This window comes from Schistocerca gregaria, chromosome 2 (assembly GCF_023897955.1).
Source record: "Schistocerca gregaria isolate iqSchGreg1 chromosome 2, iqSchGreg1.2, whole genome shotgun sequence".
NCBI classification, from domain to species: Eukaryota; Metazoa; Arthropoda; class Insecta; order Orthoptera; family Acrididae; genus Schistocerca; species Schistocerca gregaria.
In genome coordinates this window covers 576195744-576219028 of record NC_064921.1, presented here as the reverse complement: position 1 = coordinate 576219028, position 23285 = coordinate 576195744, and the positions used below count along the sequence as shown (strand labels likewise).

Genomic DNA, 23285 nt, shown 5'->3' with positions numbered 1-23285 from the left:
ATTTTGCATCAGACCGGTTCCCAGAACTCCTAAAGATAGACGTTGACTTTGACTACTGTATCACAGACACAGTGCCCTTCACTGTTCAGAGATGTCACTAAACCCACCCAATGAGCAACGGCTCTTAGATGGACGGTGTCCGACAGCCGATCAGTTCCAGTTATTCCACCAGAAATGAGGTACACGGCTCGTGTTGTCTGCAGCTCAATCATGCCTAGACGGTCAGTACCGCGGTTCGAACGCGTCCGCATTGTTACTTTGCGCCAGGAAGGGCTTTCAACAAGGGAAATGTCCAGGCGTCTCGGAGTGAACCAAAGCTATGTTGTTCGGCCATGAAGGAGATACAGAGAGATAGGAACTGTCGATGACATGCCTCGCTCAAGCGCCCAAGTGCTACTACTGCAGTGGAACACCGCTAACCCACGGATTATGGCTCGGAGGAACCCTGGAAGCAACACCACCATGTTGAGTAATGCTTTCCGTGAAGCCACAGGACGTCGTGTTACGAAAAGGTTCGAACGGCTCTCAGCACTATGGGACTTAACATCTGTGGTCATCAGTCACGTAGAACTTCGAACTACTTAAACCTAAGTAACCCAAGGTCATCACACACACCCATGCCCGAGGCAGGATTCGAACCTGCGACCGTAGCGGTTACGCGGTTCCAAACTGAAGCGCCTAGAACCGCATGGCCACACCGGCCGGCCTCGTGTTACGACTCAAACTGTGCGCAATAGGATGCACGATGCTCAACATTACTCCGACGTCCAATTACGATGTCCTTCTTTGCAACCACGACACTGTGCAGCGCGGTACAGATGAGCCCAACAACATGCTGAATGGGATCACGTTCTCTTTACAGATGAGTGTCGCATATGACTTCAACCAGATATCCTCGGAGACGTGTTTGAAGGCAACCTGGTCACGCTGAACGCCTTAGACACACTGTCAGCGAGTGCGGCAACATTGGAGGTTTCCTGGTGTTTTGGGGTGGCATTATGTGGGGCCGACATACGTCGCTGGTGGTCATGGAAGGGGCCGTAACGGTTATACGATACGCGAATGCTCTCCTCCGACAGATATTGCAACCATATTGGCAACATATTGACGGTGCAGTCGTCTTCATGAACGACATTTCAGGCCCCCGTCGTGCACAATTTGTGAATTACTTCCTTCAGGAAAACGACAGCTCTCGACTAGGCCGGCAGCGGTGGTCTCGCGGTTGTAGGCGCGCAGTCCGGAAACGTGCGACTGCTACGTTCGCAGGTTCGAATCCTGCTTCGGGCATGGATGTGTGTGATGTCCTTAGGTTAGTTAGGTTTAAGTAGTTCTAAGTTCTAGGGGACTAATGACCACAGCAGTTGAGTCCCATAGTGCTCAGAGCCATTTGAACCATTTGAACTCTCGACTAGAGTGACCAGTATGTTGTCCTGACATGACACCTATCGAACATATCTGGGATAGATTGAAAAGGGCTGTTTATGGGGACGACGTGACCCACCAACCACTCTAAGGGATCTACGCCGAACTGCCGTTGAGGAGTGGGACAATCTGTACCAAACGTGCCTTGATGAACTTGTGGATACGACGAATACAGGCATGTTCCAATGCCAGAGGACGTACTACTGGGTATTAGAGGTATCGGTATGTACAGCAATCTGGACCACCACCTCAGAAGGTCTCGCTGTACGGTAGCACGATATGCAATGTGTGGTTTTCATGAGCAATAAAAAAGGGCGGAATGATGTTTATGTTAATATCTATTCCAATTTTCTGTACGGGTTCCGGAACTGTCGGAACCAAGGTGAAGCAAAACTTTTTTGATGTGTGTAGTTTGTGACACTTGCAATTGCGCTATGAGGTAACCACTGTTATCTGCTCATCGGGTGAGGAGTCATTAGAAGTTAAGTGTGCTTTATAACTACCTTAACGTCTTACATTATTCACCAGATGAAGGCAAGTCAAATTTTCTCATGTGAACTTGCGCGTGGCTCATCACCACACATACGAAAAAAAAAGTGTTGGCTTATGCCCAGCTGTCTAATTTGTAAGACTTTTTCTATCATTTGTGCACACTGGTGTTTTTCCTTCGTGAAGTGTAAGACTTGTGTTAAGTGTATAGAACACGTCTAGGTGACTGTCTATGTATGTATGTATGTGTGTGTGTGTGTGTGTGTGTGTGTGTGTGTGTGGTGTCATGTTTGGGTTGTATCACAATGAGAGAAGCGAGAAGGTGGAACTCGGTGCTGCCATAATGCCTACTTTTCTCGAATAGCAGCAAGGGGGCCGGCGGACTGAAAAGTCCCGATCTGACGGATGGATCACCACCAACAGTCACCTGCGCTCACTCCACGAGACATTGGGAAAGCTGCCAACAGCGTGTGCCGTACCAGGACACCAGCCAGGCACGAACAGCCCGTTCACACCCTTGCTTAACACCACTGATCTGACGGGGATCAATATGTTCTACGAGGCATAACCGTTTGTGTTCACACAAAAAATGCGATAGACTAAGGGTGTTTCCCACTTAACAGCAACGAATGTCACGAATCATCTAATAAACTATTACATCCTTGGTGATTTTTTCTTCCATGCACAATAGCCCATGTTTTAAGGCATGTTTCTGTGCTGAAACGTTCGCCTCCTGAAGCTGAAAACATAATCAGTAGTTATTACATTGCAGTTAGTATTTTCAAACTTAAATTAGCTCACAAAGCGGAACCCGAACATATTAGAAAACTGGATGTACGTATATGTGTACATAAGTATGTACTCATATAGCTATCACTATGCAGCTAGTATTTTTAAACTTAAATAAGCTCAGAAAGCGGAATACGCACATATCAGAAAACTGGATGTACGTGTATGTGTACATATGTATGTGTGTATGTATCTTGCACATCTCGCAAACCACTGGACAGATTTCAACGAAACTTGATTCACATATCACTTACTGTCTGGAAAAAATCAGTTGCAAACCAAATATGATAAAGCAGACGGTGAAAAAGCAGTGTAGCCCAAGACGTGCGAATGCGGACACTACAGTCATCCAGAATTTGGGAATCGAAACACTTGGTGACTTGCAACCAACTTTACACATACGAGACTTCTTATTCCTGTTAACCGCCGCAAAATGATAAAAGGAGAAAAGTTTATCGCTTATTTCGTTTTCACTGTTTATGCAGTAAAACTGCAGCGTAAAGAAATCGCTCTGGGCACTATGGGACTTAACATCTGTGGTCATCAGTCCCCCTAGAACTTAGAAATACTTGAACCTAACTAACCTAAGGACATCACACAACACCCAGTCATCACGAGGCAGAGAAAATCCCTGACCCCGCCGCGCAGCATAAAAAAAGACGTTTTAATTCATTACTGATTTAGTACTAACTGTCACAAAACATTTTGTAGACAATATTAACATATACCACTGACAGTACTAGCGAAATTATATTGTTGTACGACACATAGTTTAGGATATTTGATGTCATAAACACTGAAATGCATGAAAGACTGGCGCATCATGCATGACGTTTTAATTTACTACTATCTTGTAACAACCAATATGCAGATAGAATACCTACTGCATTATCCAAATTTTTCGCCGTTTAATATTCATTGATAACTTGTACTGTACTGCTAATTCTGAATCTCCAAGCTTTATTACAGAAACTATATGTAATATGTAATAGATGTAGTATAACCGATTGCAATTATAATGTAAATATTGTAAATTGCAGGCTAATTGCCAAGGCATGTTTATTTAAAGGTACCGATAGCAACGATGGAATGACAGTTTCTGTGCCGTTGTTTATCTTTACGTATGAAGAGTCTCTGTCTCGCTGCGAGCAGAGGCGAACCAGAACACCTTGAGTCATTAAAGAGTGCGGAAGTGTTTGTTGGGCACTCCTGCAGGCGTGGTGTGCAGCTTTGATCGCGCCAGTCTGGGTACTACTTTGCTACTTTGTTAACCCGCGAGTATTGAAAGAACGGTAGGAGAGAATAGGGGGAGTAAGCCGCACTTCTAACTACTGTCTGTTACACATTTATCCGTGGCTCTGGAGACGGCTTGTGGTTCTCAATAAGCAGCAGCAACAGCGGCTGCTCAGCATTGCCGTCGACAACTTTTTTCGTTGTTCGCACAGCTATAACATCGTAAGACTGTTAACTGACAAGGTGTGATTAATGTTGTAAAGGTATTACCCAGTAGCATTTCTTTCACAAACTTCTGCTAACTCTCTTGAATAATAACATGTAATAGTTAAAACTTGTAGGTCACCTGTGACGTCATTTTCCTCATACATTATTCCTTTCCATGCAATCACCAAGTGTCGTAAAATATGAAAATTGATTAACTATTTACTGGCAGTTTTGTTTGTTTGCTAATGACGAGCTTCATTCTAAATTTTACTGCCTTATTAACTGTTCATTCTGGTGCTTCATAGCAGAGGCTTAAAGAATTTGCAACTTTAAGTATTAACTTCACTCACTTAAAGTAACGTAAAATCCCACGGGCAAAACCAAAAACTAAAGATACAGCACAAATTAAGAAAGCGCAATTTCATTTATTCAGTATTTAGCTTCACGAGTGACTTCTGCCAGCCTGTTAAGTGCCATATTTACTTAAATTCAATTCAATCTTTCAATAATTAATAGTAAATTACTTGCTGTTTTCCAAATTTTGCATTAAGTAGCGCTGAGGATTCTAAAAATCACTTTGTTTAAAGTAAGAAAAATGTCACGTACAATCAGTCATTTATTTAACCAGCAACTTCATTTAACCTTGCTTTCAAAACTTAGTGTTTCAAATTAGGTAACTGCGAACTCAGTGCTATCTGATTCATCTAATTTCTTGTGAACTGTTGTATTGTGGAAAAGCGTGACAACTTTCTGTTGTCGTGCCATTAATTATTTGCTTGATTTTCTTTGCCATTACCTTTCTTAAGATTTTGGATATTCATTGCCCTACAGGGGTGGCGACCGTTTAATTATCCTTTTTTTGCTAATCAATATTTTTATATTAAACATTACGTGGTACCCAGTTTCCTCTGTGTGGTTCCTGAGGGTTGCACTAAATTCCATTTATTTAAAAATTACACTGAACCACAAAAGAAGCTGTTCTAAGCATACGTATTCAAGTACTGAGATGTTTAAACAGGTAGAATACTGCTCTGCACGTATGTTAGATAACAAGCGTCTGGCGCAGTTGTTAGATCAGTTATTGCTCCTACATTGGTGCGTTATCAAGATTTAAGTGAGTTTGAACGTAGTCGGCGAACGAGCGATGGTACACAGCATCTTCAGGATAGCGATGAAGTGGGAATTTTCCCCTACGACCATTTCACGAGTGAATAGTGAATATAAGGAATCCGGTAATACATCAAGCCTTTGACATCGCTGCAGTCGGAATAAGATCCTGCAAGAACTGGACCAACGACGACTGGCAGCAATGCAACCATTCCGCAAGTTGCAGCAGATTTCAATGGTGGGCCATCAACAAGTAGCGTGCGAACCATTCATCGAAACTTCATCGATATGGCTTTCGGAGCCGAAGATCCACTCGTGTATCCTTGATGACTGCACGACACAAAGCCTTACGCCTCGCCTGAGTCCTCCAACACCAATACTACACTGTTAGAGACTGTAAACATGTTGCCTGCCTAGCAACGTTCTGTTCAGAAGAGATCTTCACCCTCTCGACTCTTACGTATTTATAAACAGCCCTGCAGGATTCATGGTGTCGATTCTATCCAGCACTGCTTCAGACATTAGTCAAGTCCATGCCACGTTGTGTTGCGGAGGCTTTACACGATATTAAGCAGGTGTACCAGATTCCTTGGCTCTTCAGTGTATCTAAGCATGATCATTGCCTGCACAACGTCACAAGATTCTCCATGTACACCATAGTCAGCTGAAGTCACTCACTGATGATACAGACCCGCAGTGCTACCAAATTGCAGATACTTTGTTTGCTACGTATCAAGAGCGGGCTTAAGATTGATGGTATCTTTACGCTAGCCCTGGGACCATGACCACCGACATTGGACTATTGATGACTGGAAACATGTTGCGTGGTCGGACGAGTCTCGTTTCAGATTGCATCGAGTGGATGGATGCGTGCGGGTATGGAGTCCTTATGAATGCATGTTAGTAGGACTGTTTAAGCTGCACGTAAACATCCCGTATGATCAGTTGCATCCATTTACGTCCATTCTACATTCTGACGGACTTGGGTTGGTTGGTTGGTTGTTTTGGGGAAGGAGACCAGCCAGCGAGGTCACCGGTCTCATCAGATTAGGGAAGGATGGGGAAGGAAGTCGGCCGTGCCCTTTGAAAGGAACCATCCCGGCATTTGCCTGGAGCGATTTAGCGAAATCTCGGAATACCTAAATCACGATGGCCGGACGCGGGATTGAACCGTCGTCCTCCCGAATGCGAGTCCAGTGTCTAACCACTGCGCCACCTCGCTCGGTGACGCACTTGGGGAATTCCAGCTGGACAATGCGACACTCTACACGTCCAGAAGTCTAAAGAGTGGTTCCAGGAACACTCTTCTGAGTTTAAATACATCCACTGGCCACCTAACACCTAGACGTGAACATTATTGAGCGTATCTGGGATGCCTTGCATCGTGCTGTTCAGAAGAGGTGTCAACCCCGTTTTACTCTTACGGATTCAGGTACAGCTCTGTAGGATTCCTGGTGTCAGTTTCCTCCAGAACTACTTCAGACATAAATGAAGTCTATGCCACGTCGTGTTGCCGCACTTCTGCGTACTCAATGAGGCCGTACACGATATTAGGCTGGTGTACCAATTTCTTAGGTTCTTTAGTGTAATATATAATATAATATTCTAATACAGTTGTGAAAAATTCTCTGTATTCAAAATACTGGTTTTCAGCTGCTGGAGCACCCATCATTCAGTCTTGAACAGGATACAATTGATTTTTACATTTCTGATGCCATGAAAGTATATCTGCGTTTTTGCCCTTTTGTGAGGTAGTGGAGGGGGAGCAACACTGGATGTGCACAATGCCCCAAGACATTTTCTAGAACGGAATAGTAACTCCTGCAAGTAGGAGGATCATATGCGTAGCGATTGAGGGAAACCATGTTGAGATATGTCGTGAAATACCCTCGGCAGAGTTTGGTAGGAAATGTCAGGAACCCGTAGCAAGTGTAAGAATACAGGCGGTCTATAGAGCGTGTTATCAAGGCATTAGTTGCAGCAGAGTGCCCGCAAATGTCAGAAATACGATTCAGAAACTCGGTCCCGTACGAAATTCTCATTTGTTCAAAAATGGCCCTGAGCCCTATTGGACTTAACTTCTAAGATCATCAGTCCGCTAGAACTTAGAGCTATTTAAACCTAACTAACCTAAGGACATCACACACATCCATGCCCGAGGCAGGATTCGAACCTGCGACCGTAGCGTTCGCGCGGTTCCAGACTGTAGCGCCTAGAACCGCTCGGTCACCGCGGCCTGCTTCTCATTTGTCCCATTCGGTTAAGCAATACTGTTTCTCGAAAACGGTATCTTTCAGAGTTCCTTAATTTTCTTTTTTGTATTTTCATTATGACGTTACGGACAAGTCACAATCTTAGTAGCATCCCTTAACATTAATCAGCTCCTCCGTACTTTTAATAATGTCCCTAAACAATTGAGCCGCTTACGACAATAGGCTGCCTTAGCATTTCTGTAACATAAGCATTGCGATTTTCCAGTATACTTCCACCAAGTCTGTACTCCGTCCACGACCCAACTACTTGTTTCATATGTTTCATCTGTTTCATATTGTTCGAGCCTGTTTCGGCCATACATTATTTTTAAAGGATTATTACTATTGTCACCATTTTGTAAGACTGTAATACTGGCTACGTAAGATGATTTCAATACAAAGTAACTTGTCGCACAATGAGGTGCATGTTATATCTTCTGAAACTAATGTCGGAACATTTTCTTCCTCTCACAGTTCACCCATTACACATTCACTTGGTACTTCGTACCATTCATCTGTGACAGTAAAACTGAGATGTACGTTCTTAAATATCTCGTGAAAATGCCTTCTCCGAGTTGTAGGTAGCTCCCCCAATTGACCGGGAATTACTTCATAATTCACTTCGCAGTAAATGATCAAATGATTGACAACATAACATAACGGTCACTACTTAATGACTACTACACTGCTGTGGTTACTACATACTGTTATTATTATTTTTATTATTACTGGTACACCTCCCCAGGTGGCACCACCTTAACAAAGCACTGTCGGTGCGGGTGGAGATCAAATGGTTCAATGGCTCTGAGAACTATGGGACTTAACATCTGAGGTCATCAGTCCCCTAGAACTTAGAACTACTTAAACCTAACTAACCTAAAGACATTACACACATCCATGCCCGAGGCAGGATTCGAACCTGCGACCGTAGCAGTCGAGCGGTTGCGGGTGGAGAGGTTTGAGTGCTCCGATGAGACTGGGGTCAATGTCGGTGGTAGTTTAGCTGCTGATATGATCACCCTTGCTGAACAGGCCCTGGCTGAGGAGCCAGACGAAGTGCGTCCTGCAACGACATATCATTCCTTTTCCTTCCCTCTCCTTTCCTTAAACGCAAGAGCGGATGGTTGAATTGAGTAACTCAGAACCTCTTGCTATCCTTAGTTATTCCATTTCCATCTTCTTCATCAGAAGATAGGAAAAACTCTGACGCGTGATGAAGGAAGGAAGCACTGATGACAAATTCTGGTCCTCCAAACTGAGGGTTGTGCGATGGAACAGTCACCCTCCGCCCCCCCCCCCCCATAGCAAAAGACAGCCAACTAAAGAACTTAATAATATGCCTTGGCTTTCGGATAGTTTTAAAGGAATTCAACAATGGTAATGAAAGTGGACCTTGCACAGGGCATCCAAACAAGAAGAAGATATGAAATATCATAACAGTGATGTAGCAGTATTTTCCGAATCAAAACTAAAGGTACTGTTTGTGTATATTTGCTAGAGTTCATGCATTATTTTAGTAAAGAGGGTGAGCGTTTGAGTATCTATCATTCTAAACGCACAGTCGTCAAACTATGTAACTTTGTGGAAAGCAGTTAATGAAATGTTCAGAAAGCTCAGTCTAAGAACTAAAGCCATGAATATAATGATAGTGGTACTGCATGAAACTACTGAAGTAAAAGAAGATTTACAATAGGTGCTGATAGAGACAACAGAAGCCGTACCAGGTGGCCAAGAAGTGATACTGGAAGAAAATTTTAATAGCAGAATAGGGAAAGAGAGGAATAGTAGGGCTGTTGGAATGTATGGGGAGGATGTTAAGAACAAGAATGAGAGAAGACTGGTGGATTTACTGGAGCAGTATGAATTATGAATAGAAAATACATTCTTTTCTCACAAAGATATACATGAATTTATATGGTATAACTATAAAAGATCGTTGAAATCAGTTATTATCTAATCTTGGGTCAAAATGCCAATTTAAAAAATTCTGGATGTCAGAATTAAAAGAGGGGCGGATTGTGGGAGTGCCCATCGTTTGGTGGAATGTAAAATTTATATTCCTTATACTTTCTGAAGTAGTAGCGAAGAGAAGAGGAGGCAACATGCTGACCAGCCTGAGAGCATAAGGGATAACTTGCACATCTTAAAAGTACTTATACCACTAGCGGCTGGAGTATTAACTGCAAAGCCCAGAGAGAGCAGTATAAGAGGAATATGAGTACATAAAGCCCATACATGAAGCAGCGAAAGAAACCCTTGGAGAATATGAGGAGAAGATGATATCAGTTTGGTGCAATTCAGAAATTGCAGAGGTGATTCGAAGAAAAAAAAAAGCTTATTTGACGTTCCTGAATAGAAGTGGCAGTTATAGTACATATTTCACTAAATAGAGAAGTATTAAAAAGAAATAATAGGGCCTGGGAAGAAAGATGTGAATATATACAGATATACTATATAACATATTATGTAATATAGAGATATATTATATATAGATATATGATTGGTGGGGCTCGTAGTGCTAAAGCATGGAGAACAATCACGTCAATGGGAGTGTTAACTAATGATCAGTACTCTATGGATTTATTACAGGAAAATAAGCATTTTTCACGTAGTCGTGAGGTGAGGATGCAATTGAACGTTTAAGTCGTTCAGACGTAAACGTTCTTCAGCAAGCTGTGAGGGCTCTAAGATGAAACAGGCTCCAGGATACGGATCAATATATCCAGAGTTAGTGAAGCTTGGTCCACCGAAATTGTTGGAGATGCTAAGGCGGCTGTATGAAAGAGTATTAAATGGAAAATGGAAAACATGTTAAATATACCTGTGCACAAGAAAGAGTAACCTAATTACAGAAATAACTGTAGTGGACTGGCACTGATACCTTTCGTTGGTAGACTAGTCGAAGGCACTGAAAGATCTGATACATAAAGAAACAACTAAAAAGCAGCAAGAGGAGGAAGCTGGATTCCAGACAGGAAAATCAGTAACGGACAAAATCTTCACAATGGAACTAATATGTAAAAAACGCACAAACACCGGACTAGATACGCTTGTTGGATTGACTGACCTCCCCAAAGCATATGTACCCACCAAGAAACTGTCGGAAAAGTTGAAACCATTAAAGTTAGATCAAAGCTTGCTAAGGTCCATTATGAAATTATGTGATAATAACACAGCGAGAGTAAGGATTTAGAACAGTTGGACAGAAGAATTTGGAGTGAATAAAGGTCTGCAGCAGGGATGAGGGCTGCCGCCGCCCATATTTAGGCTGTATCTAGGAGCAGTTGTACAGTCTTGGCATAGAAAATATCGGGTTATGGTAGTGACAGTAGAGGGCAGCCAAATATTTAGTCTGTAGTTTGCAGATGATCAGATTGTGCTAACAGAAGCTGAAGATGATCTGAGCTGTGTGATACGGAAGATTGAAGAGGAGTACAGTAAGGATAGCCTAAAAATGAACATGAAAGGAATGAGTACTTGGCTGTTTGAACGGAAAACGTAAATAATTTGGAGGTAGATGGAGAAGTAATTGTAGGTATGGAAAACGCAAAATATCTTGGGATAATATTCAATAAATAGGGCACAAGTAATGATGAAATGAGCAGTAGGATTAATAAAGGATGAGCTATGGAACAAAAGGATAAGAACAACGAAAAATGGGATATATAAGACTACGGTACAGAGTGTAGTTTTGTATGGAGCACAAGCCTGTGACGTTAACAAAAGAAATAAGAATAAACTGCTTGCCTCTGGGATGGATTACTTGAGACGAAGTTCAAGCTGTAAATGGGTGGATAAAATTAAAAATGGTGTATCCCGATAAAGGATGAAAATGGATAGGGATATCAGTGACGACGTCCAACAAGAATAGCTGATATCGTTTGGCCATGTGAATGGGATGAATGAAGACAGCATACCAAATTGGATACTTCGATAGATACCATCCTAGCGAAGAAAAGGGGGCGCCCACTATGCAACTGCCAAAATGATGTAGAGGAGGCAAGGGAAGGAGTATGAACGTCTAGGAAAGCCAAGACAGAAGAAGATGGTGACTGTTGGTGGAGAAGTGGCTCCAGCGGTGCATAGTCCACAAGAAGCATGCTACCGCCGCCATGCATTTGCAACCTGAAATTTCTGTCACTTCATAAATAAAGAGTCAAGGAATTAAGTGATTTACAAGAGAGGTACAGTGCACATCATTTTACTTGGATGACTTTAAGCTGAGGTGCAGGGTGTGGGTGAAGTAAGTGTCGCTAAGGAGAGTAGCGATGAAGAAGACGAATGTTTTGTAACAAATGTCTACTCTCATAATTGATAGCTAGCTTTCTTTTGCGAGAAGGTGTTGTAGGTAGCACTCATTAAGCACTCAGAATTGCTTCATTTTTCCATAGTTAGAAATCAGTTGTCTCATTGACTCATCATTTCATGGTTTAATAAAAGACCTACAAAAACTTAATATTTATCTTTCATCATTTTAAAAATAAAAATGTTCAACGAAAATTCGTTTTCATTCTAAAGTTCAGTTTAGTTACGTGCTAAAGTTTATGGCAGGGCGCGTGGAGTGTACTAACTAATATCTAAATCTCATTGTACTTAGAGCTAATGGTCTTGGGAAAGCTGGTAACCATAGATCCAGATATTTATACAACATGGCAATAATATTCTGTTAAATGGGTATACTGGTAAAATATACGCAGTTGTAACTACACTAATGAGAAATGAAAGTGGTACTCCAGAACACCTTGGCCAACTGCTATGAAACCGATTCTCCTGTATTTAGATGCCTGCAAGATATGTGCTCGTGCCAAGTTACTGATCAGTATAGAAACTATCCATTTGTCTAGGTGTGAGTTCATGGCGACTATACAGTGTGTCTAATGTTGTTGGAACTCTTCAGATGGAGTGTTGTTATGGCACAGAATAGTAAGAGGTAGAGATTAGAAAAAAAAAATCACTGCAACTCATTTACATACACATAGATATACTCAAGTCATGCGTGAGGCTGAGATAGAAGCAGGAAGTGAGTCAATATGTCATAAGTGCGTCAGGCCGTCTACACATTACAACACTGTCAGTGGAGTAAGGATTTGCTTTCAGAAGAAAGGAGACTGTGACAGGAAACCAAAGAAAGGGAGACAAATATATTCATCAGCTAGTAAGACATATTGCAAGAAACTCTATCTCTTTCACAAAGCAAATAGCAAGACACAGATTCACCTTGTTAAGTGAATGTACCAGAATGAGGAGGACACATGCGTTCATTACAAACTGAGCCTCACTTTGTAGCCACACACGAACTTTCTACTGATTACAGTTTTGTAATCATGGACTCAAGTGGTATTACTGATAATGCCATTGATACCAATGATCAACTCATAACAGGACCCAGCTCTCCAGCTCCTGTCATGAGTTGATAATTGGGATCAATGGCATCATCAGTAATAGCATTTCAGTCCATGATCACAATACTGCACTGAACCTATGCCTTTCATCCTCTGCGAGCCAGCCCAAGACGCACTGCACGTGATGGCCTTTACCTGGCGAACTTACTGCTTCTCACTGCCTACCATCTACTGATAGAAAAATTGACTGTCTTCTGACATCTCATTGCAGGTTACTGCTAGCACTGAACTTCAACGTGAAAACCACAAACACAACCTCTTGGAGTCCTCATTCGCGTTCAATACTCAGATACCTTCAGGTGCTAAAACCTACCAGGGGTTCTCCATAGGTCAACTGACCACATGATTACCGACACCACATATGTTGCAAATGGGTCATTAAGGGTCACGGCAGAATTCAGAGTGAGACTGAAGACTCTACAGCAGCCAGCCTGAGTACACATTGCATTGGGTAATGGACACGCCTACTCGCCGGCAACTTGTCCTGGCACGGGATCGCCAAATCTTCCCAGAGTGTTCAGTCTTGTAGCTGACTGGACAGACACCAGCTATAATTCAACGTCCAACAACGAAAGCTGGTGCAGAAGAACGACGATTTGTATATATTGGCAATAAATGATTGAAATATATACTTATACTAACTGTCGTTGACCCTTCACGGGTTCCCGAAAGCTATGTAAGTAGGCTGGTTAGTTTTTATTGGTAACGCCAAGTAGCGTTCTGTATGAAGATCACTGTCAGTGCCGTGTGCAGTCTGTGGCTGGTCTGCATTGTTGTCTGCCATTGTAGTGTTGGGCAGCGGCAGCTGGATGCTAACAGCGCGTAGCGTTGCGCAGTTGGAGGTGAGCCGCCAGCGGTGGTGGAAGTGGGGAGAGAGATGGCGGAGTTTTGAAATTTGTAAGAATTGGTGACATGAACTGATATATATATATATATATATATATATATATATATATATATATATATATATATATATAATGAGTATAAAGGTAAATACATTGTTTGTTCTCTATTAAAATCTTTCATTTGCTAACTGTGCCTATCAGTAGTTACTGACTTCCGTAGTTTGAATCTTTTATTTAGCTGGCAGTAGTGGTGCTCGCTGTATTGCAGTAGTTCGAGTATCGAAGATTTTTGTGGGGTAAGTGATTTGTGAAACATATAGATAAATGTTAGTCAGGGCCATTCTCTTGTAGGGATTACTGAAAGTCAGATTGTGTTGCGCAAAAAAATATTGTGTGTCAGTTTAAGCACAGTCGTGAACAATTGCTCTAAGGGGACATTTCAGCTATCCTGACTTCACGCAGAGGTGTCTCCATTGAGCCCTCTGTAGTATGCAATACTGCCCGCTGAGAGGACGTGCGTGGGTGAGTCGTTATCTTTTGGAGTCTCTTAAAGGTCGAAACATGGGCATGAGGGACGTAGGAGCGTCATAAAAGCAGATCGCACAGAAACTGTGGGGCAATGAGTGCGAAATGATTCGTGCCGTGAGGGACTACGGACGACAGTGTGGCAGAGAAAGTAGTCAAAGACGCTTCTCTAAAGACTACACCATGACGATAATTCGACTGGCTCTCACGAACAGACGGCAACAGCTGAAACCCCAGGTAGAAACTACAGGCAGGATGTAACCACGAACCATCGAGGTTTACTGAAAGCGGAGTTGAGATTTCGACTTGCTATGCATTGTTAAGCATAATCACAATACTATAAACAATGGAGACTTGCATGATGAAATCTAGACTTAAGTTTGACACTGATCGGCATTCTGTTATGTTCGGTGCTGAATTTCGCTCCAGTTTGTGGCTGTGTCCGTAGGAAACATGGTGGAAGGTCACGGGAAGCAGCGATTGTCGAGATGCATACTACCCAAACTTTTGGAATCGTATTGCTAGCACATTCTGTGATTTATGTAGCTTCCATCATGTTTTAGCAAGACAAAAAGCACTTATAATGCTGTAAGTTCAGCGGAACATGTCTGGCTAGAAAGTATAAAAATTGAGTTTGCTCAAGAAATTTATTTGTACGGAAATACAGACACAAGAGTAAACTTCATCCTCAACATGAGTAAACAACAGGCCAGATTCCGTAGTTGTTGAACGCTCGCTAGTATATTGTAAGAATGGTAAAACCTATTCTCATAACTTTCTTGAACTGTGTACCAAAGAGGATATTATAGGACAATAAAAGAAATTCCCATACTCTAATTCGCACGACAAACGCACTGAAGAGTACGAAGACTCTTGTCAGACCTGTCGAGCACGTTAATTTGTTACTCACTGAGCAGGTCTGAAGTGGGATGGGAGGAGGTATAATAGAGGCGTTCAATAAGTAATGCAGAACATTTTTTTCTCGGCTAGTTTCAGCCGAAGAAATGCAGAATTTTTTAGGGACATCGTGGAATATTCCCGCTTAGTTTTGTACAGTTTCGTGAAGTTCCGAAACATGGCGACGCTATACGTATCCTTCAAAATGCCGTCTGTAGCGCAGGTGCGTTCCGAGCACCGAACTGTCATTGAGTTGTTTTTGGCGGTAAACCAGTGCATCCCAAATATTCATAGACGCTTGTAGAATGACTAGGGAGACCCAGCATTCAACAAAAGCACTGTGATTCGTTGGACGAGGGGTCTGTCATAATCGGGACAAGGTCCGCTGTCCTACCTCCCGCGTGCAGGCTGACCGCAAATGGCTGTGGCTCTAAATTAAGGTGATCGACGGATCACATTCAAACTCCTCGCTGCGCAACTGGACCCTAGAGGAACGCACAAAACTTCATTCGATTGTCTTCTTCATCCGCCCTACAGCCTGGTTCTCGCACCTTCCGATTTCTGTCTATTTTGTCCAATGGAGCAGTACGTCGACAACCAGTAGAATGGTACTGTGTGGGCGTACAATCCCTCCCAGAAAGGTGGCGTAAGGCTACCGCATTGAACGAATATTGTGTTGAAAAATACGGTTTTTAACAAAAAGAATGGAGAATAACATGGTGTATTGGAATCCTGAATAAAACCAAACTGCTTTCAGAAAAATAAGATGTGTTGCATTACTTATTCAACGCACCTCGTATTTTTTCTCCAGCCTGCAATCTTCATCACATGGCACGGAATTTGTACGTGTAAAGGTGTGAAATTGCTGAAGATGACATGTCATTACGAATATAAGAGTGTATATGTGTCCAGGAGCGTCACGCCTAATAGAGTCGTTGATGATTGACATCATATCCGAAAGTAATGAACGTTAAATAATTTAATGCCCATTGTGTGATGAACATCTCTAGAGAGTTCGATAAATATCTTCAGTGTTTCATGGTGTAACACTTTTCGTTTCCCTTAGTGTATATTTCTTGTAAATTTGAAACCATTACTTTGAATGCCTTAGAAACATCTTTCATTTAATAATGATACCGCGATCGGAGCACTTTGTACCCAAGGAAGATTAATCGAAGACGAAAGCATGCGTCCTATTTCAAGCTTGTTTGGTGTGCCCTCAATTATACTAAATACAGGGTGTTACAAAAACGTACGGCCAAACTTTAAGGAAACATTCCTCACACACAACGAAAGAAAATATGTTATGTGGACATGTGTCCGGAAACGCTTACTTTCCATGTTAGAGCTCATTTTATTACTTCTCTTCAAATCACATTAATCATGGAATGGAAACAAACAGCAACAGAACGTACCAGCATGACTTCAAACACTTTGTTACAGGAAATGTTCAACATTTCCTCCGTTAGCGAGGATACATGCATCCACCCTCCGTCGCATGGAATCCCTGACTCGCTGATGCAACCCTGGAGAATGGCGTATTGTAGCACAGCCGTCCAAAATACGAGCACGAAGAGTCTCTACATTTGGTACCGGGGTTGCGTAGACAAGAGCTTTCTAATGCCCCCATAAATGAAAGTCAAGAGGGTTGAGGTCAGGAGAGCGTGAAGGCCATGGAATTAGTCCGCCTCTACCAATCCATCGGTCACCGAATCTGTTGTTGAGAAGCGTACGAAAACTTCGACTGAAATGTGCAGGAGCTCCAACGTGCATGAACCACATGTTGGGTGGTACTTGTAAAGGCACATCTCCTAGCAGTATCCTGTATGAAATCATGATAACGTGTTCCATTGCGCGTAGGTGAAAGAACATGGGGCCCAATCAAGACATCACCAACAATATCTGCCCAAACGTTTGCAGAAAATCTGTGTTGACGGCGTGATTGCGCAATTGCGTGCGAATTCTCGTCAGCCCACACAAGTTGATTATGAAAATTTACAATTTGATCACGTTGGAATGAAGCCTCATCCGTGAAGGGAACATTTTCACTGGAATGAGGATTGACACATTGTAGGATGAACCATTCGCAGAAGTGTACCCATGGAGGCCAATCAACTGCTGATAGTGCCTGCACACGTTGTTCGTAGTACGGAAACAACTGGTTCTCCCGTAGCACTCTCCATACAGTGACATGGTCAACGTTACATTTTACAGCAGCAACTTCTCTGACGCTGACATTAGGATTATCGTCAACTGCACGAAGAATTGCCTCGTCCATTGCAGGTGTCCTCGTCGTTCTAGGTCTTCCCCAGTCGCGAGTCATAGTCTGGAATGTTCCGTGCTCCCTAAGACGCCGATCAATTGCTTCGAACGTCCTCCTGTCGGGACACCTTCGTTCTGCAAATCTGTCTCGATACAAAAGTACCGCGCCACGGCTATTGCCCCGTGCTAATCCATACATCAAATGGGCATCTGCCAACTCCGCATTAGTAAACATTGCACTGACTGCAAAACCACGTTCGTGATGAACTCTAACCTGTTGATGCTACGTACTGATGTGCTTGATGCTAGTACTGTAGAGCAATGAGTAGCATGTCAACACAAGCACCGAAATCAACATTACCTTCCTTCAATTGGGCCAACTGTCGGTGCATCGAGGAAGTACAGTACATACTGACGAAACTAAAATGAGCTCTAACATGGAAATTAAGCGTTTCCGGACACATGTCCACATAACATCTTTTCTTTATTTGTGTGTGAGGAATCTTTCCTGAAAGTTTGGCCGTACCATTTGGCAACACCCAGTATACATGCAACAGAGTAGCCAGGCGAGGGACCACAAAGAGTGTACCTGCGGTGGTAGTAGCCGGAGAGCCCGATGCTCCTGCTGGCGCTTCCCCCACTTGCCGGGGCGCGGCGCCACCGGCACATAAGGTAGCGACGGAAGTGCTTCCGGAAGGCGCCCGACACGCAGTACAGAGCCACCGGGTTCACGCACGAGTTCGCGAACGACAGGCAGAAGCCCAGGATGCGCAGTGTGTGCCACCAGTCGTTGTACTTTTTGTCCGCGTCCTCCGTCATGTAGAACCTGGAAAGACAGAACAACTAATGAATTTCTTCCCTAAGGTACCAGTTCCCTCGTAAATTCATGGTTCAAATGGCTCTGAGTACTATGGGACTTAACTTCTAAGGTCATCAGTCCCCTAGAACTTAGAACTACTTAAACCTAACTAACCTAATTACATCACACACATCCATGCCCGAGGCAGGATTCGGACCTGCGAGCGTAGCGTAAAATCATGATGTCCGTACGACTGCCGAATGATTTACGGCGACACACTGGTGAATGGTTGCAGTAAATATGTCCTCAGGAATTCACATTATGTTTTTACAAACAATATTGAACGCCTGATTTTCCACAACTTTTAAAACACATGCTAAAATCGTGACAGTGCGAAAATGTTCGCTGCTTACGTTACCCAGTCAACTACTAGGACTATTCACAGATTTGAAAACTAAACTTTCAGTCCTAAGGCTACGCACATTTTAGGTAAATCTCTTGGGTATGAATCATGGTTAAATTTAGAGAACATACCGCTATGTAAATGATGAAGCGTTATAAATATCTGTACACTAAGGTGACAAAATTCATTAAATACGTACTAATATCGTGTCGGACCTCCTTTATCCCGGAATAATGAAGAAACTCTATGCTGCATAGTTTCAGTAAGCCGATGGAAGTCCCCTGTAGAAATACGACACTACGTCTTCGGGCCACAAGTGGCCTACCGGGACCATCCGACCGCCGTGTCATCCTCAGGTAAGGATGCGGATAGGAGGGGCGTGGGGTCAGCACACCGCTCTCCCGGTCGTTACGATGGTATTCTTGTCCGAAGCCGCTACTAATCTGTCGAGTAGCTCCTCAATTAGCAGAAAGAGGATGAGTGCACCCCGAAAAATGGCAACAGTGCATGGCGGCCTGGATGGTGCCAACTTCGGTGATCTGACAGAAACCGGTGTATCCACTGCCTCAAGGCCGTTGCCCAGAAATATGATATAGTGCTTCTAAGGCTGTCCATAATTGCGAAAGTGTTGCCGGTGCAGGATTCTGTGAACGAATTGACCTCTCAGTGAAATTAAGCTCTACGAGATTCATGTCAGGCGATCTGGGTGACCAAATCATTCGCTTCGAACCACTAGCGATTAATTGTGGCCCAGTGACATGGCGTATTTTCATCCATGGGCTCCAAGTCAACGATCCAACCATTTGCACCAGCGGACCCAGTTCATTGCATTAAGGAGCTACCATCAGCTTGCACAGTGTCATGTTGACAACTTGGCTCCATGGCTTCTTTGGGTGTGAACCACATTCCATCAGCTCTTACCAACTGAAATTGGGACTCATCTGGCCAGGTTACGATGTTTCAGTCATCTGTGATCGAAGCGATATGTTGACGATCTAGGAGAGGCGCTGTAGCAAAGTTACTTGCTTCGGTCGTCTGCTGCCATATCCCATCCACGTCATAATTCACCACGCTGTCCTACCTGACATGTACGTCGTACGGCCCACATTGATTTCAGCAGTTATTCCACGAAATATTCTCTGCACACCCTTGACACTGTGTATATTGGAATATTGAATTCCATAATGATTTCCAATATGGAATGTTCCGTACGTCTAGCTCCAACTATTATACCATTCACTGCTGAAAGTCTGTTAACTCCAGTCATGCGGCCACAATCACGTCGGAAATATTTTTAAAAAAGTCACCTGAGTACAAATGACAGCTCCGCCTATGCACTCTGCCCTTTTATTACTTGTATATGCGATACTACCGCCACCTGTACATATAGATATTGCTATCTTATGGCTTTTGTCACTTGAGTGTTTATCACATGCACATGAAAAAAGAGCTATCAAGATCCACCGCAGGAACATAGAACACCTTCATCGGAAACGGCATTTGCCTGATGTCAGACAGGTGTAGTGGGAGTCGTAGCTAGCGCCACAGAACAATATTTAAACATCAAGTTTGAAATGATGGAAAGGCACGAGATTTTGTTAAGTGCTTAAAACCGATGTAAATCCATACCAGGACGAAACGTAACTGTCGTTGCTACGCTATGTTTGGCACAACTGTGAACAACCGCGAAGAATGATTAAACAGAGCATTAGAAATGCAAATGGTGATGTTGTACCATCTTTAGGAAGCCCGCAACATCGACGAAAACAGACTACGTTTTGATAGACATCACAATAATTGAATAATATTGAAAGAGCAGTACAGGATTAGCAAGGAAATCTGAACACCATAACAACAAATTCATGGTAGCCAAAGGACCTGAAGATCTTTGTTGACAACTTTTTATCGTCAGATGATATCGATGTTGAGATAAGGTGCCTGACTTGCTGTAACGATCAAGCAAAGCTCTCTATAAGCTGGAAATTTGTGGTAAGGTCTTAAGGGACCAATCTACAGAGGTCATCGGTCCCTACGCCCTAATCGAACTTACGGTATGGACAACACAAACACCCAAGCCCGAGGGAGGACTCGAACCTTCGACGCCCAAGACCGCGCGGCTATTCCGCGCTGCGTCAGTCGTGGTAAAGACGTCTAACAGTGACATTCATTGTTCACTAGTCTACAAGTCTTCAAGGGTTGAATGAGCTGTACTATTTTAACATGTGATTTTCTTAGCAATGTATACATTCTGTGTATTCTATTTCTTTGTCTACTTCTTTTTCGTTGTGAAGAATCTGACGGAACATTTGGTATGTCGAATGTATATTCTAATTGAACTACTTCTCCTCAGTCCACTATCCCAATTAATTAGACTGCACGATATATAATACTGATGATACTAATATTATTTGAAATTTATATATCGAGGTACCTGATAATGAGTAGTTGCTGTCGAAACTGCTAGCATTAATAATAGATTTTATTTGACAAGACGTTGGTTGCTTTTTTAATAGTTTATTGAGTATACTGGGTGTCATAGATACGAAATTATACGGTCCGGCCGCTTTAATGTGACCATGGGCTATGTCCGACTTCAACGTGCGATAATCACTCGCAGTAGAGGGTATATGAAGACTGTCGAGCGGATGCGGAAAACAGTGTAATCGATGTCATAATGCGGAAATTTATCTACCGTCCGAAAGGGCATGGTCATTGGCTTTCGGGCCAATAGTGCAAGCATTCCCGAAAAAGAGAAGTTTGTAAACTGTTCGCGCGCCATTGTGGTTAAAGAACACTATGCACTGTAAAGTGTCGCTGTCCAAAACCGGAGCAGAGTCAAATGTGATGCACCACAGCCCATGACAACCGAGAACGAGGGCTGCGAAGATGTCTACGGGCGAAAGGGGGGGGGGGGGGGGGCGGGGCGTAGGTGTTGAACAACAGAGCACCCAGATGAGTGATGGTTCAAATGGCTCTGAGCACTATGCGTTTTAACTTCTGAGGTCATCAGTCGCCTAGAACTTATAACTAAGTAAACCTAACTATCCTAAGGACATCACAGACATCCATGCTCAAGGCAGGATTCGAACCTGCCACCGTAGCGGTAGCTCGGCTCCAGACTACTGTGCCTAGAACCGCACGGTCACTCCAGCCGGCAGATGAGTGAAGGGGCTACCTACACTATGTGGTCAAAAGTATCCGGACCCCGCCAAAAACATACGTTTTTCTTATTAGGTGCATTGTGTTGCCACCTGCTGCCAGGTACTCCATATCAGCGACCTCAGTAGTCATTAGACCTCGTGAGAGAGCAGAATGGGGCCCTCCGCTCAACTCACAGACTTCGAACGTGGGCAGGTGATTGGGTGTCACTTATGTCATACGTCTGTACGCGAGATTTCCACACTCCTACACATCCCTAGGTCCACTGTTTCCGATGTGAAAGTGAAGTGGAAACGTGAAGGGACACTTACAGCACAAAAGCTTACAGGCCGACCTCATCTGTTGCCTGACACAGACCGCCGACTGTTGAAGAGGGTCGTAATGTGTAATAGGCAGATTTCCAAACTGCATCAGGATCCACTGCAAGTACTATGACAGTTAGGTGCGAGGTGAGAAAACTTAGATTTCACGGTCGAGTGGCTGCTCATAAGCCACACATCACGCCGGTAAGTGCCAAACGTCGCCTCGCTTGACGTAAACATTGGACAGTTGAACAGTGGAGAAACATTGTGTGGAGTGATGAATACCGTACACAATGTGGCGATCCGATGACATGGGGTGCGTATGAACGTCATCTGCCAGTTCGTGCAGTGCCAATAGCAAAATTCGGAGGGGGTGGTGCTATGGTGTGCTCGTGATTTTCATGGGGCGGGAGGCTTGCACCCCTTGTTGTTTTGCGTGGCACTATCACAGCACAGTCCTACTTTGCTGTTTTAAGGAACTTCTTGCTTCCCACCGTTGAAGAGCAATTCGGGGATGGCGATTGTGCCTTTCAACAGCACGCTCCATTATCTGTTCGTAATGCACGGCACGTGGCGGAGTGGGTACACGAGAATAACATTCCTGTAATGGACTGGCCTGCACACAGTCCTGACCTGAATCCTAGAGAACACCTTTGGGATGTATTGGAACGCCGACTTCGTGCCAGGCCTCACCCTCAGTGCAGCACTCCGTGAAGAATGGGCTGCCATTCCCCAAGAAACCTTCCAGCACCAGATTGAACGTATGTCTGCGAGAGTGGAACCTGTCATCAAGACTAAGGGTAGACCAACACCATACTGAATTCCAGCATTAGCGACGGAGAACGCCACGACCTTATCAGTCATTTTCAACCAGGTGGCCGGATGCTTTTGATCACATAGAGTCTCCTCAACGACCCATCAGCTAACGTTGCTGTGCATGGGCCTCCGCAGCAGACACCTGGTACATGTACCCATGGTGAGTGCTGTTCGTCACCGGCCCTGTGCACTGGGAGGCGACAGGTGGCCTTTTCAGATGATTAGTTTTACGTTCCAACAGTCACATGGTCTTTGGCGTGTACTACGTGAAGTCTAAAAGCAAACACTCCACACACCTGTCAGAAGTGAGCATTATGGGCCTGGGAATGTTTTTACTTAGCATTCCCTCAGAGATCTTGTCGTCCCGGAAGACACA

At 43.6% G+C, this 23285-nt stretch overlaps 1 protein-coding gene across 1 annotated transcript in view; it reads right to left on the bottom strand.

Moving 5' to 3' along the window:
• LOC126336238 (neuropeptide CCHamide-1 receptor-like) overlaps positions 1 to 23285 on the bottom strand; it is a 521028-nt gene that overhangs the window by 2457 nt on the left and 495286 nt on the right. The window contains exon 7 of the mRNA XM_049999728.1: positions 18020 to 18256. Within this exon, the coding sequence (XP_049855685.1) occupies positions 18020 to 18256 (237 nt within the window). The remainder of the gene's footprint in view (positions 1 to 18019; positions 18257 to 23285) is intronic.